This window comes from Podarcis vaucheri (genome assembly GCF_965113315.1).
Source record: "Podarcis vaucheri genome assembly, chromosome: 7".
Lineage (NCBI taxonomy): Eukaryota > Metazoa > Chordata > Lepidosauria > Squamata > Lacertidae > Podarcis > Podarcis vaucheri.
The window spans coordinates 44,347,572-44,363,507 of NC_138765.1; the positions used below are offsets into that span (position 1 = coordinate 44,347,572).

Sequence of the window (15,936 nt, forward strand, 5' to 3'; positions counted from 1 at the left end):
TCCAGATTCAATACCTGGTACCTCCATGTAGGTATGGGAATGCCTCCTGACCCAGAGAGCCACTGTCAGTATTGTAGACAATTCTGAGCTAGATGGGCCCAAGGGTTTGACTCAGTATCAGGCAGTTAGTTCCCTATGTTCCTAAGAAGAAAACAAGCAAACCCAGGCATTCATTCTTAAAGTTACTAAGTTCTTTTACTGTCCACTTGAATGAAAGCAGTTCAGGATGTGAAGCAGCTAAATGGAACTTTGCAATCAAATGTGTTGACAGAAAGAATTCCGATTCCCTTCTCTCCTTTGACTGTAGCCTCATAGAATGTCTGCTTCTAGATTCATAGTTCAGGGAGAGAAAGAATCAAAGAGCACCCTGATCCCAGCAGGATTCTAGCTTCCTTTAAAAGGCTATGCATGTGCATTCTTGTTTGCTGGATCAGCCCAGGGTATTATGAGTGCAGTGTCAGCTTGCTCAGGCAATTCTCCATTAAAGGTGATGGAGAAATTCTGTTCAGTGTGCATTTAAACATTAACTTACCTGACTGGCCCTTTCTGAAATAATATGTGAAGTAAAACACAGCCATCCTTCAAAACTTGCACTTCTCTGATTTTTACAACACAGAGGGTGACTAGTCTAGCCATTACATCTTATTTCAATACTGCATCCAAGGACAATAGCTGCTGCCTTCCAGCATTTGCCGCCCAAGGCAGTGTCTCACTCTCCCTAATGGTAGGGCTGGCCCTGAAGGTGCCCATATGCAATACTTCTTATAAAACCACCAATCCGCTTTTGAGAAAAGAAAAAGTAGCATTTGATCTAGGAAATGAGAATGAAAGAGCCTGCCTTGGAGGTACGGAGATTAATAACACTATAATGACTCATCCTGGCATTTCCCCCCTCCACAACAAAGCCAAATTAACAGTCTCCCTAGGTAATGACTTTAGAAGAACAGTGCAACGTCTGAGAGATTTAAACCCCTCTTTAATGACCACCCTTCTGCCCTTGGCCAAAAATAGTGATACCAACAGCAGAGGTGTAAACTAATCTGGAAAGGGGTCCAGAGGTGATAGAACTTCCCTTATTTTGCAGCCCACATGATGGTTAGGCTTAGGAAATCAGATTGCAAAGCAGAACAGGCAGAGAAAAGGCTTTAAGGTCCAACTATGAGTTGTTAGGATACTCCTGTTCCCCCTCACAGAGCTACATTTCCCAGATTGATTTTGTTATGTACTGAAGTTCTCACCCTGGGCCAGCAGGGGGATACTGTAGATAGTTATGCAAATGAAGGATCGAAAAGTGAAGTTCAGTGATTGGATAGTTTTAGAAAGTTGCAACAGTTACGCTGTTCTGGAGCTCTATATAAGCAGGCTGACTGAGCTCCTCAATTCAGTTCTGTTGTAGCCTTTGGAATAAACAAGAGCTGTTTGAAGAATCGCTGTGACGTCTGATATGTTCGCCCACAACTGAACAGATTTAACGATCAATCCTTCATCGCTGGGCATTCTGAAAATTTTAGCTCTGTGGATGGTGAATTGTGGTCTCCTAACAGCTCTCAGCACCCTTAACAAACTACATTTCCCAGGATTCTTTGGGAGAAGCCATGACTGTTTAAAGTGGTACCATACTGCTTTAAATGTGTAGTGCAGATGGAGCCTAAGTGAGAATGTCCATGTGTGGAACTTATCACGATGTTACAGGCATTGTGTGATGATACTGCATATGTGGACCAGCCACACACATTTAAATCGAGACACTCATGCAGATGTTTCTTTTTTTTTATAATAATTTTTATTAATTTTCCAAACATATAATAAAACAAATAACAAAGCAAACCCTACAAGACATACAAACAAATAAACATATATAATTTCTTAAACTTATTTTTAAAACCTTCTTTCCCGGACTTCCCCGTACCTCCCTTTTTCTGCATCCTTATATTAACCCTTTCTCAGCAACCCTTCGTTCAGTTAATTCGCTCATTTTCTTTGTACATTCTTTAAATTTATAGTTTACAGCTGCAATTCTCTATTTCTTATAACCATAACATCTCAAGCATCATCAATTTTACAACAGTCTTTAAGATATTTTTTAAATTTCTTCCAGTCTTCTTCCACCGTCTCTCTCCCCTGGTCGCGAACTCTGCCGGTCATTTCTGCCATTCCCATATATTCGATCACCTTCGCTTGCCATTCTTCCAGAGTAGGTAACTGCTGCATCTTCCAATACTTTGCCAGAAGAATTCTTGCCGCCGTGGTAGCATACATAAAAAATGTTTTGTCCTTCCTTGGCACCAATTGGCCTACCATACCCAGAAGGAAGGCCTCTGGCTTTTTCAAAAATGTCCATTTAAGGACCTTTTTTATTTCATTATAGATCATTTCCCAGTAGGCCTTTACCTTCGGGCAGGTCCACCAAAGGTGATAGAAGGTACCTTCCGTCTCATTACATTTCCAACATTTATTACTGGGCAGATGATAAATTTTTGCAAGTTTGACTGGGGTCATGTACCACCTATAGATCATTTTCATTATATTCTCTCTTAATACATTACAAGCTGTAAACTTAATACCTGTGTTCCATAACTGTTCCCAGTCATCAATCATTATGTCATGACCTATGTCTTGTGCCCATTTAATCATGGCTGGTTTTACTACTTGATCTTGTGTATTCCACTTCAGCAGCAAATTGTACATTCTCGACAGGTTCTTAGTATTGGGTTCTAACAGTTCTGTTTCTAATTTCGACCTCTCCCTCTGGAAACCTATTTTCCTGTCCTGTTTAAATACCTCATTTATCTGATGGTAATGCAACCAATTTCGCACCTTAGACTTTAATTTGTCAAAACTCTGCAATTTAACTCTTTCACCCTCTTGTTCTAAAATTTCAGAATATTTTGGCCAGTTGGACTCCATATTTAGTTTTTTTACCTCTTTAGCCTCCATTGGTGATAACCACCTAGGGGTTTTACTTTCCAGCAAATCTTTGTATCTTATCCAAACATTGTACAGTGCTTTCCTCACAATATGGTTTTTAAAGCCTTTATGCAATTTTACCTTGTCATACCATATATATGCATGCCAACCAAATCTATTATCATACCCTTCCAGATCCAAAATGTCTGTATTCTCAAGAAGTAGCCATTGTTTCAGCCAGCAAAAAGCTGCCGATTCATAATAAAGTCTCAAGTCCGGCAGGGCAAAACCCCCTCTATCTTTTGCATCAGTTAAAATCTTAAAGTTTATTCTGGGCTTTTTGCCCTGCCAGACAAATTTTGATATGTCTTTTTGCCACCTCTTGAAACAGTCCATCTTGTCCAAGATCTGGAGTGTCTGGAATAAAAACAACATCCTAGGCAATACATTCATCTTAATGACAGCAATTCGGCCTAACAAGGAAAGTTTCAATCTTGACCATATTTCTAGATCTTTCTTCACCTCTGTCCAACATTTATCATAATTGTCTTTAAATAGATTTACATTTTTAGAAGTCAGGTTCACACCCAGATATTTCACCTTTTTTGTTATTGTTAAACCTGTTTCCTTCTGAAACTTGTCTTTTTCTGCCATTGTTAGGTTTTTCTCTAACACTTTAGTTTTTTGCATATTCAGTTTAAATCCTGCTACTTGACCAAAATTCTCAATTAGTTCTAAGACCCTTTTAGTACTAGTCTCTGGCTGTTGCAACGTCAGTACCAAATCATCTGCAAACGCCCTTAATTTGTAGTCTTTTGTTCCGAGCTGAACGCCTTTAACCAATTGGTCCCCTCTAATCATGTTCAGCAAAACCTCCAGGACTGTTATAAAAAGTAAGGGTGATATTGGGCATCCCTGTCATGTACCTTTTTCTATAGGAATCTCTTCCGTTACCACATTGTTAACAATCAGCTTTGCTTTTTGCTTAGAATATATAGCACCTATACCGTTTTCAAATCTTTGGCCTACCCCCATCCCTTGGAGATTCTTCTTCATAAAGGTCCAACCAATGTTATCAAAGGCTTTCTCCGCGTCCACAAAAATTATCACTGCCTTTCTATTAATGTTAACTTCCAACAACTCTAAAATGTCTATAATGTTCCTTACATTGTCTGACATATGTCTCCCTGGGAGAAAGCCTGTTTGGTCCTTATGAATCTCCTGCACCAATACTCTCTTCAATCTTTTTGCTAAAATGTCTGCAAAGATTTTGTAATCCACATTGAGTAATGATATAGGGCGGTAGTTTTTGACCTGGTTCTTTTCAGCCTCTGTTTTCGGTATAAGTGAAATAAAAGCTTCTTTCCACGATTCGGGTGCCTTTTTCCCTTCCAAAATTTCATTACAAACTTCCTTCAGTGGTTGTATTAACCAATCCTTCAGTGCCTTGTAATATCTAGCAGTCAAGCCATCTGGGCCTGGAGATTTTCCTAGTTTCATCTTCTGAATGGCGTCCTCTATTTCTCGTCCTGTTATTTTCTCATTCAAAATTCTTTTACTTTGATCTGAGATCTTTGGTAATCCATGTTTTTGAATAAATTCTTCTATTTCCTTCTCATTAATCGGCCCTTGTGCATATAGTTTTCTAAAAAAACTTTGGAAACAGTTATTTATCTCATTTGGTTTGTGGATAATTTTTCCTTCCATTTCCAAACTTGTCACAGTGTTCAATTTTTGTCTCTTTTTCAATTGCCATGACAAAAGTTTCCCACATTTGTCCGCCGATTCAAATGTTCTTTGTTTCATTTGCTTTATCTTCCATTCTATCTCTTGGTTCATCAGATCCATGTATTGTGACTGATAATACTTTATTTCTCTCAAAATCTCATGAGACTTTGGTTTGGACCTCAATTTCTTTTCGGCTTCTTTTATCTTTTCCAAAAGTTTTTCTTTTCTCTCATTCTGTTTTTTCCTCTTTATGGAGTTTTGTTGTATTAGGAAACCTCGCATCACGGCCTTGCTAGCGTCCCAAATTGTTCTTTTTTCCACATCAGTTCTCAAATTTATTTCAAAATAGTCTTTCAGTGTTTTTTGGGCCTTTTTGTAGATCTCTTCATCTCTAAATAGGGCGTCATTCATCCTCCATCTAAAGGTTCCAGTTGTTGTAAGTTTCATCTCTATCTTCACTGCGTTGTGGTCTGAGCAAGTCTTTGGGCAAATTTCTGCTTTTTTTATCTTCGGTGCCATACAACTAGTTACCCAAATTTGGTCAATCCTTGTCCAGGTCATCTTTGCTTCAGAAAAGAAAGTTCCCTCCCTCTCCAGAGGGTTCTTTACTCTCCAGATGTCAATCAAGTCCAGTGTTTCAGTCATTTCAAAAAAGGTCTTTGGAAGTCTCCCATCATTGGAGATAGTCTGTCTCTGTGCCTTATCCATATTGGTGGAGACAACACCATTCATGTCTCCCATCATAATAATTTTAAAGTCCAAATAGTCCATTAAAGTCTCATGCAACTTCTTAAAGAATTCCGCCTTCCCCTCATTTGGTGCATATATTCCCAATATCATAATTTTTTCTCCTTGTACTTGTATTTCTATTGCCAGGTATCTTCCTTGTTCATCTTTAAAGATCATTTTAGGAGCCAATTTCTCTTTTGCATAAATTACAACACCTCTTTTTTTAACTTTATCTGATGAGATGAATTCTTGTCCAAGCCTCTTATTTATAAGTAGTTTCCTGTGTATCCTAGTCACATGCGTTTCTTGCAAACAAATTAAGTCCAATTGTTCTTTTTTCAAAATATGAAAGACTTGGCGCCTCTTCCTGGGGAGGTTTAGACCATTACAGTTCCAACTAAGAAGTTGCAGAGACATTTTGGTACTATGTACCTACTCCTCCGACTGCTCCGAGTTTTTGTTCTTCCTCCGATGGTGGTAAAAGTCCAAATGAGAGATTTGCAATATCTGTCGGTTCTTTCTCCACTGTTGTGCCTACTGTTCCTTTCTGTAGATCCTCCTGGTTTCTTTCCAAAAACAATTCTTTGTCTTGAATTGTTTTTATTTTAATCTTCCTTCCTGTGTAGTTAAAAGACAGTCCTTGTGGGAACTCCCACCTGAAAGGTATATTGTTCTTCTTCAGAAGGTAGACCAGATCTTTATAAAAGGCCCTCACCTCCAAAATGTATTTAGGGATGTCTTTAAAGATCTGAACTTGACAGTTCTGGATTACAAGGGCCTTTTGGTAATGTAGATCTAGAATTTTGTCTCTTTCTTCTTTAGATCTCAATGTAATCAAGCAGTCCCTAGGTTTCTTGCCTTGCCTTCTGCCCAGTCGGAAGGCCGTTGTTATTTCAAATTCTTCCTCCTGGAATTCGTCCTGCCAAAATTCCAAAATGTTTTCTGTGAGGAATTCTGCAAGACTATCTTTCTCTTCCTCTGGGATTGATCTTAATTTAAGATTTTTCTCCTTTCTCTGAAGTTCCCACAAAGCCAGGGTTGCATCATGTTCATTCACCTTTTTCGTAATTGGAGCAAGCTCCCTCTTAGTTTCTTCTGCTGTGTCTTTTGCACTTTGGGCAATCTTTCTTGTTTCTGAATTTTCTTGAATAAGTTTATTTATCGAGTCTGTATTAGAGGCTACGCTTGCCGTGTTCAAGTCCAATCTTGTTGTCAGATCATTCAATTTTTTTGTATTCTCCGCTGACTGCTTTGTCAGTGCTTCCAAAGACTGATTTATTTTGAGCAATGCCTGTATCATTGACTCCATAGATGCAGTTGGTGCTTTTTCCTGTCCAGCTGGTGTTATGCCTTGCAAAGAACCCCTTTTCTTTTGAGTTTGCTGGGTTTGTTTTGCTTTGGATCTAGTTGTTATCTCATCTGGTTGGCTACTCATGTCCTCAAGGTCAATTCTCACAGGAAAGGCTTAGAAGTGGAAAGTTCCACTCTTTCCCTCTCACAGTAACAAATTTTCTTTAAGTCCTCTAGAGGGAGCATTTAGTTGTATCCAGTTTAGAAAGTCAGAAAGACATAGGGTAGAGAACAAAGAATCCCAAAAGACAGAGTCCAAAAGTCCATAGTCAAAACACTTTTTACAGTTTCAATCTGAGATGTTCACAAAATAACTCCATTAAAGTCTTATAACTTTGTTTCAGTCAAAACCCCAACTTTGTATCCAATTTAAATTGACAGTTTAGTTGCCAGGTGCTTGCTCCGGCAGCCCGACTCAGGGTTTTGACAGTGAAAGATCTCTTTCCTCCACTCCTTTAAGCAGGCTTGTAAATTTCACTCTTATTCCCCCCCTTCTGCTCACTGGGGGGGAAGTTTAAGTCCGATGTCAGGTTTTAAACAACTTAGAAGTTAACTTTCGTTTAAATGCAGCTTTGTTCTTTCGTTGCTTTATTTACATGCAGTCCGGGGAGGCAGACTTCCTTACTTTATGCCTTTCCCGTTTTCAGCCAAATTTTTAAGTCCCATTTTAAATGTCCCGTTCCGTCTGTCAATCTTACTCACGGGTTTTACAGTCCAAATTCAGTTTCAGGAAGGAATCGGCGCTCTCTGCTCAATGGCGACGCGGCTTCACTCCGCAGGCTGGGTGACGACTCTCAGCACCGCGCTCACTCCCGATGCCGCTCCGTAGCCTTTAAAAAGGCTCTTTCACAGTACCGGGGGGCGCAAAAGGTGCCCGCCGAGTCTCCTTGCTTACAGGCTTCAGCGTCTGTAATTTTAGGGGTCCCCCGCTCGCCGTAGCGGGTCAGACCCGAACTTGCGGAGCAGTCCTCCCTCGGAGCTCGAGGCAAGGACCGCCATTAAGCACTCGCGCCGACCGGAAGTCCCATGCAGATGTTTCTTTTACTGAAAGAATAATGATGAACTGAAACCAGCTAGGCAAGTCCAACTGAAACACTAGCAGGATGAGCTAAAAAATTGTTTCGTTTTGCTAGTCACACAGAATGTTTTAATTCAAGCAGTGTATGACAGCAGTAATTGCCCTAGTTCTGACCATCATACGACTCAGTCACTAGGAAAGCCAAGGAAGAACATTTTGTGACCTTTTTAAAAAAGCTAAAAAACCCAGTAAGGGACACTGAGGTGTTATCAGTTTCCTGCTGTGCTCAGTTGCAATTGCAAATATGTGTTGACTCAAAATTATATATTATATCAATTATATTATATTATATTTATTATATTATATTATATTATTAATCACCTTGACAACAAACGTCCGTATAGTTAAAGCTATGGTTTTCCCAGTAGTGATGTATGGAAGTGAGAGCTGGACCATAAAGAAGGCTGATCGCCAAAGAATTGATGCTTTTGAATTATGGTGCTGGAGGAGACTCTTGAGAGTCCCATGGACTGCAAGAAGATCAAACGTATCCATTCTTAAGGAAATCAGCCCTGAGTGCTCACTGGAAGGACAGATCCTGAAGTTGAGGCTCCAATACTTTGGCCACCTCATGAGAAGAGAAGACTCCCAGAAAAGACCCTGATGTTGGGAAAGATGGAGGGCACAAGGAGAAGGGGACGACAGAGGAAGAGATAGTTGGATAGTGTTCTCGAAGCTACCAGCATGAGTTTGACCAAACTGCGGGAGGCAGTGGATGACAGGAGTACCTGGCATGCTCCGGTCCATGGGGTCATGAAGAGTCGGACATGACTGAACGACTAAATAACAACAACATTTATATTATATTATATTATATTATATTATATTATATTATATTATATTATATTATATTATATTATATTATATTATATTATATTATATTATATTATATTATATTATATTATAATATTATATTATATTATATTATATTATATTATATTATATTATATTATATTATACCTTGTAACAGAGTTTCAACTGCTGTTTTACATTGGATGTATGATGTGGCATCTGATCCATTAGACAGAATGGGCTACTGGCCCTCCAACATTAGTCTGCCCTCCTTTCCATGCCTCCACCTTCCTGCCCGCCCGCCTGCCAGGGGGCGTGGATTTGCCTGCCAGCTTCCTCCTAGTCTCAGTGTTGCCCTTGTCGAACTCAGCAGGGAGGAGGAGGGGGACAAAACTAGAATCAGTTGACACCTCCACCTGAGCAAAGGCTCCATCTACTGTCGGCCTTCCGCCCTAAAAGTTTCAATAGGCACCAACCACCACTGTGCCTATCAGTAATCAAACCTGCAATGAGACCTGCACTATAAAAGTTGGAAAGATGGTTAAAAGCCAAGAGTGCTCTTAACCATCCCCTTTCCAGCCACAGACCTCAAAGCACACATGATTAGTTAAGAGCCAAAATCTTTTTGGTCAAAGTTAAACTTTTTATTCAGCATACATCTGGGTATAATACACTTGCGTTTTGCCTGTATTTGTAAGAGGGATGGGTGAGGAGAGTTGCAAAACTTCAATTAATACTATTAACAATGAACATTTTATTACTATGTTTCTCCCGCTAATCTGATGTTGCTGTTTTTTTCTCCCTCTCTCTTCAATTTCCTGGCGTTTGCCTTTTATCTCTTCCACAGGATATTATGCTACCTTGTAAGATGGAGAATGCCGGTTTTGATATTAAACTGAAGCAGGGCTGGGACTGGAACAAATGCTCACCCACAAGTAAAGAGACAACAATCTTCTTTTTTGAGATGAATTAAATAAAGTGAAATTCACCAGTAATCCAGTGACACCATCTGACCTGAAGCCTGGCAGGGACCCTTCCTTATCTTTTCTTCCAGCTTCAATGAATTAAGTACATTTGCTAAATGTTTTTATATCAGAAATAAGATCCTGATCCCACTGGTTTGGGAAAGAACGCAGACAAATGAATTGGTTTGGGAAGCAAAGATTGGAGGTGGAACTTGAGTCGGTCCAGACACTATCTGAGCTGACTGAGGAATAGAGCACTGTCAAAAGACTAGGCCAAGCGTGGGGAACCTCAGTCCTGGGGGGCGGGGGGGCGGGCGGGGCGGATGTGGCCAACCAAGCCTTTCTGTTTCTCCCAGGCTTCATCCATAGGGATGGAGGAGAAATTGGATTTGGTTTGCATCTAACTCACACTTCCCCAAAATCATATGTAAACTGATTCGCAGCAGTCCTTCAAAATCTGCACTTCTCTGAACAAATAACATGTACAATAATGTTATATTATTTTATTGTTGTTAGCCGCCCTGAGCCTGGCTTCGGCTGGGGAGGGGGGGGATATAAATAAAATTTTATTATTATTATTATTATTATTATTATTATTATTATTATTAGTAGTAGTATACAAGGAGAAAGTGTCCCTTAAAAATGCATATATTTTTAAAAATAACATTAAAATTTCTTATACTATGGAAACTCACATGTAAAAATGTGCTTATTATAAGAAATGCACACTAAAATGCTGATGATTGCAGACATAATAATAATAATAATAATGCAAACTGATGAGGAAATGTGGAGAATTTAAGACTGGGAAAAATGAGTAGCTAAGAGAAGACAAAACTGACAGAAGTGAAAGCTGACAAATCCTTCCACCCCTCTGGTCCCTCCTGCCTTTAGCTATGGCCCCGCCCATTTTTGCTGTTGGCCCTGCCCACTTTTCACTCTGGTCCTGCCAGCAGCTGCTAAAGGGGTGGTCAAGCTTTCTCAGCCTAAGGGCCACATTTCCTTCTAGGCAACCTCTCAGGGGCCACGTGCCAGGGATGGGTGGGGCCAGAAGCAAAAGTAGGCGGTGTAACAAATATCAATTGACTCATGCACCATTTTCTGACTTCCACCCAGGCAAGGCAGAAGCACTGTCAGAGTTTAGGACAGATTCCAGCCAGGTAAAGGAGGCTGCAAGGCAGAGTCAAGTGAAGGGCTGGGGAGGAGCTGTGGTCTGGGGACAGTTCCAAGTGACAGAAAGGTCGACATTTGGCCCTGGCCCCTGGTCCTGAGATTACTTGTCCAGTCAAAGCTTGGTTGTCGAACGTAATCCGTTCCAGAAGCCCGTTTGACTTCTGAAATGTTCAACATCCGAGGCGCAGCTTCCGATAGGTTGCAGGAGCTTCCTGCACTCAAGCGGAAGCCACGTCAGATGTTTGGCTTCCAAAAAATGTTCAAAAACTGGAGCATTCACTTCTGGGTTTTCAGTGTTCAGGAGCCGAAACGTTCCAAAACAGAGGCATTCACAATCCGAGTCTGTTTCCAGTGAGACAAAGCATCACTCTCTCTACCACACATTTTCTCTTTTTTGTTATTTATTTTCCTGTCAGAAGGTGGTTTCTGCTGCTTCCTGTTTTAGAGTACATCGCCTATGGCCAAACACAATTTCCTTCTCGAAAGCTGCCCAAACTCAGCTGACCAGCATAGGCATATGCAAGCATTTTTTTAAAAAAGAAAAAACACATGCAAAATACCCCCCCCCAAAAAAAAACTCAGCATTCCCTAACAAACTCAGCATTACTACTTCTTCTGCTATTCTGTACACTAGGCCCTGGCGGAGGAAGAGGTGGGGGGGGGAGCTCACCATCCCCGGCAGCACGATCCCGGCGGGGGGCCATCGCGGCTGCCCCCCGCCCGCGCTGGGTGCCATGCCCCTACGGGCCTGACACCACGGCCCCAGGACGCACACCAGCCCCGCCCCTGCCTGTTCTGTGCCCCCCCGGTGCTGGAGCATGAAGCTCCACCATTGCACTAGGCATACAATGTGGAGAGAGGAATCTAGTGTAGGAACTGGGATTTCTGTGGCTTCCCTAAAGTAGCCTAAGACTGCAATCCTGTGCGTGTTTGCATCACGGGAAGTTCCACTGAAATCAGTGGGTTTGCAGGCATAGCTATGACTGTGCAATAAGGCAGTTGGTGGTTTGCTGCTATGCTTCTGTGTTCTGCTGTCTTTTTAGTTATTTATTCATATCAGCAATCCCATGTATGTATGTATGTATGTATGTACATTTATATGCTGCCCTCCTGGTGCAAAAGCACCACAACATTTAAAATTACAGTTGTATAGAAACAGCAATGTAAAACAAAATGGGCAGGAATGCCTCTTTTAATATAAAAACTCTGCTGCTTCCACAAAATAATACAAAAGAATAATAATAATAAATGATAAAATGTTATATCCATATTTTTCCATTTTACCTGGAATACTCATTAAAATTAATAGACCTACATTAGCCATGTTCATTAAATTCAGTGGGTTTTCTCTGAGTATGTTTAGCAGCAGATGACATGCAGTGTATGTATGTATGTATTTTAAAAAACCAATCTTCTGCCTTCTTAATCAGGGAACTATTATTTTAAAACATTACTTTTTTTTTTAAAAAAAAATGCATTTCTGCCTCACACTTCAGCCAAAAATGCTTCCATAATGGCTTGCCGATCAATAAAAATAAAAATGACAGTCCCTGCCCTTGGCCTTATAAACCGTAAGACACACACACATACACAGGGAAAAGGGGACGGTTTATGTGTGGAGTGGGGTAGGAGAAGGAAACACAGGCAACCAGCTGTTAAAATTACAGAATATGTAAACATTTAATTCGCAGCCAGTCTCAGAAAAACGTTTTGGAAAACATGGGGGTACCTTTTAGTTGATTAAAATGTTTTTAAGCAATTGAATTGTACCAATTAATTGACTAAACACTGCAGCCTTATATCAGCCAAAGATATTAGAAGAGGTACACTGCCTTATCTATCCAGCCTTCTGGTTACGGATTACATAGCCTTCCAAACAAGCTCCAGGGTATCCGTTTTCTATAAGAGGTCATTAAATGGATAATGGCATCACTGAAAAACTCACTCCCCATGCCTAATTAGTCAAGAGCGGCATTATGCGAAGCCTTCATCTCCTGGTCTCCTGTGCAGCTGGAGTGAGCTGTTTGACAGAGATTGAAAGTCAGGCGTAACCTCCTCCTCGATAATTGTTTGCCCACCAGACTCATAATGGGCAAGAACTCAAGAAGAACATACCACATCCCCCACCAAGAGGCTCTGTCATTGCTTCAAAGACATGTGACTGCTGACCGCCTCTCAGAAGGTGCTTCCAGACTGTAAACACAGCGCATACTATAGAACTTGCTCCCACAGAAAGCAATGATGGCCACCAATTTGGATGGCTTTAAAAGAGGATTAGACCAATTCATGCTATTGATGGCCACTAGCCATGATAGCTATCCTCTGCCTCCACATTCAGAGGCAGTAGGCTTCTGAAAACCAGTTGCTGGTAACCAGAGGAGGCAAGGATACTCTTTGCTCTAATCCTGCTTGCTGCTTTCCCACAGGCCTCTGGTTGGCCACTGTGAGAACAGGATGCTGGACTAGAATGGGCCATTGGCCTGATCCAGCAAGATCTTTTTATGTTCTTAACTATTTGGTTTTTTTTGGATTCAACCACCTATCAGCAAATTCAGGTTGTACAATTAAGGGTTTCTGTGTAATTGAAGGCTTCCGGTAATTGTCCTTGTTTTGCCAGCCTGCACCCCAAATCCTTTTAATTGTGAAAGTGTCTTTCTGCTTGCAGTCTTTCCCTCCTCTTTGCTAAGGTTAAGTCATAAGAACTGTTAATGATGCCTCCATTCTTGGATTTATCACTGATTGGCTTATTAAGCACCTATGATCACCTTGGTCATAGTATGATATAAGTGAATATTTGAATATTCTTATAAATACTGTTATGTTCCCACACAGTTTAAATTTCAATGCAAATTAGACTAACAGGTCTAAAGAAGATGGGACAATGAAGGATCCATACACAAATCTCCTATCTGTTTAAGTTTTTCTTTTAAAAATAGCTGTGGGCAGTAGGTAGTGTAATGTTTCTGGATCCAATAACAGGCACCAATAATGAAGATGAGTTTTATTAAAAGAGCTTTATTCAAACAAATACACCACAGAGCATCTTGTTCTGCCATGTGCTCCAGCACAAAAACCTTAAAAAGATTGGATTTCTCTCATATGATAGACAATCTCTATGTTTCCTAAACCCACACAATCTCTGGACACAAACAGCAGGATAAAAAGCCCACGGACAGCATGAATCCTGACTGTCAGGATGTTCAAATTTTCTAAAATGCTTAAAAAACTTTATATTAATGTATCTATCCATCTGCCTACCTGTCATACAGTTACTATGACTGAAGTAGGTGAAAGTAAATCGAAACAGACAGGAAAGTATCTTGACTCAGTAAAGACTCAGAGATATCATTCACTACTTGACGTGTCAAGGAGTTATGGAGAAGTTCATAGAATTCAAATGGAATCCAATAAACCATTTCCAGAAAATCTTAAACGAACACATCTTCTTTTGAAATTTTAGAAGTTTCAATGCACCAGTTTGAAAATATGCATAATTACTCACTATGGATTTCGAGCATATTAGGAACTTAATATATACATGCAGTTGAGGAGGCTAAGAATAAGGAGGTCTTATTAGCATACAATACAGCTTTCTGATTAACAAGACAGTGCTTGTCCACTTATTCACACAGTGTATATGTGTGTGTGTTTGCCTCATCTTTGTCTCTTTGGTACCATTGGTAACTGAATCTCCTTTGGGGACGCCAGCTGGAACTAAAGGGAAATTAATATCAGGTTTAGCTCAATGGAAGAGCATCTGCTTGGCATACAGAAACTCCCAAGTCTGACCCCCAGCATCTCCAGGTAGGGCAGGGACTAATTCACCCCAGAACCCCCAGAGAACCATCACCAGTCAGTTGGCAATACTCAGCAAAATGGACTAATGATCTGATTTGGTATGGCAGTCTCCTGTTTTCTTAAGACTCGAAGAACTGACATGATCAGAAAGGAGCACTTGGTAAGGAATCATATAAACATATGTGTGCAAGTATGTACGCTGATAGATTTGATACAGAGCACACTGGTGGATAGATTGAACAAGAATGCCAGGGTCTGAACAACTTCTGCTGCGACTGCTATACTAGTCTGGGTTGGCAACTGTTGAGGGCTATCCCGTGTACCCTCTCCTTCCTCTTCTGATGCTGCTGGTCTTGACTTAGTCTGTTTGCAGGCACCAGCAGCTGCAAGTGACTTTGGCAGGAAGCACTGGGAAGCTACAGGCCACCCCCAAATTTGGCTTGCCTTATTGGAAGGTGAGGAGGTATCTAAATCCTGATTGTCAGGAGGATGGAGTGTCGAACATGGAAGAGGAGATGGTGGGAGACCTGAGGATGTAGAGAGGGAGTTAAGGAGGCAGCAATGGATGAGGAGGAAGGAGAGAACACGGCTGAGGGGATTGGAGTAATTAGGAAAATAATGGGCTGGTGGTAGAACGCATACCTTGAATCCCTGGCACCTCAAGTTAAAAGGACTGGGTAGTTAAAGGATTGGCATCTCCAGTCAAAAGGTGATGGCAAAGACCACAGCCCCAAACACCAGAAAGCTGCTGTCAGTCAGTGTTGACAATCCTAAACTAGATTAACCAATCAGTTGACTGAACTGGGTTAATTTCTGTCACTTATACATAAAGGTAACGGGACCCCTGGACATTAGGTCCAGTTGTGGCCGACTCTGGGGTTGCGGCCCTCATCTAGCTTTATTGGCCGAGGGAGCCGGTGTACAGCTTCCGGGTCATGTGGCCAGCATGACTAAGCCGCTTCTGGCGAACCAGAGCAGCGCACGGAAACGCCGTTTACCTTCCCGCCGGAGCGGTACCTATTTATCTACTTGCACTTTGACGTGCTTTCGAACTGCTAGGTTGGCAGGAACAGGGACCGAACAATGGGAGCTCACCCCGTCGCAGGGATTTGAATCACTGACCTTCTGATCGGCAAGGTCTAGGCTCTGTGGTTTAACCCACAGCGCCACCCTTACACATATATTTTCCTTAAAACTCCATTATTTTTTTCTGTCTTAAAAACAAAACACTTTAGGCTGTTTCATAAACTTGGTGTGGTGTCTTATTTTAATCCTCTCACACTTAGGAGCTATAATACCACACTACTTTAAAAGGCTTCAGGAGGGCCTTGGGGGGAATTTGGAGGCTGATTGATAAGGGGCAGCCTTCTGGAAATAACGAACCCGTATCAGGGCGGCAGTTTTTTTTCAAAGCGG

At 41.1% G+C, this 15,936-nt stretch overlaps 1 protein-coding gene across 2 annotated transcripts in view; it reads left to right on the top strand.

The window, feature by feature from the left end:
* Positions 1-9,572, top strand: part of CMC2 (C-X9-C motif containing 2) — a 39,866-nt gene extending 30,294 nt beyond the window's left edge. For both annotated transcript variants that reach the window (XM_082232408.1, XM_082232409.1), the window contains exon 5: positions 9,432-9,572. In XM_082232408.1, the coding sequence (XP_082088534.1) occupies positions 9,432-9,557 (126 nt within the window). In that variant the 3' untranslated portion in view covers positions 9,558-9,572. The remainder of the gene's footprint in view (positions 1-9,431) is intronic.
* The last annotated feature ends 6,364 nt before the right edge of the window (positions 9,573-15,936 follow it).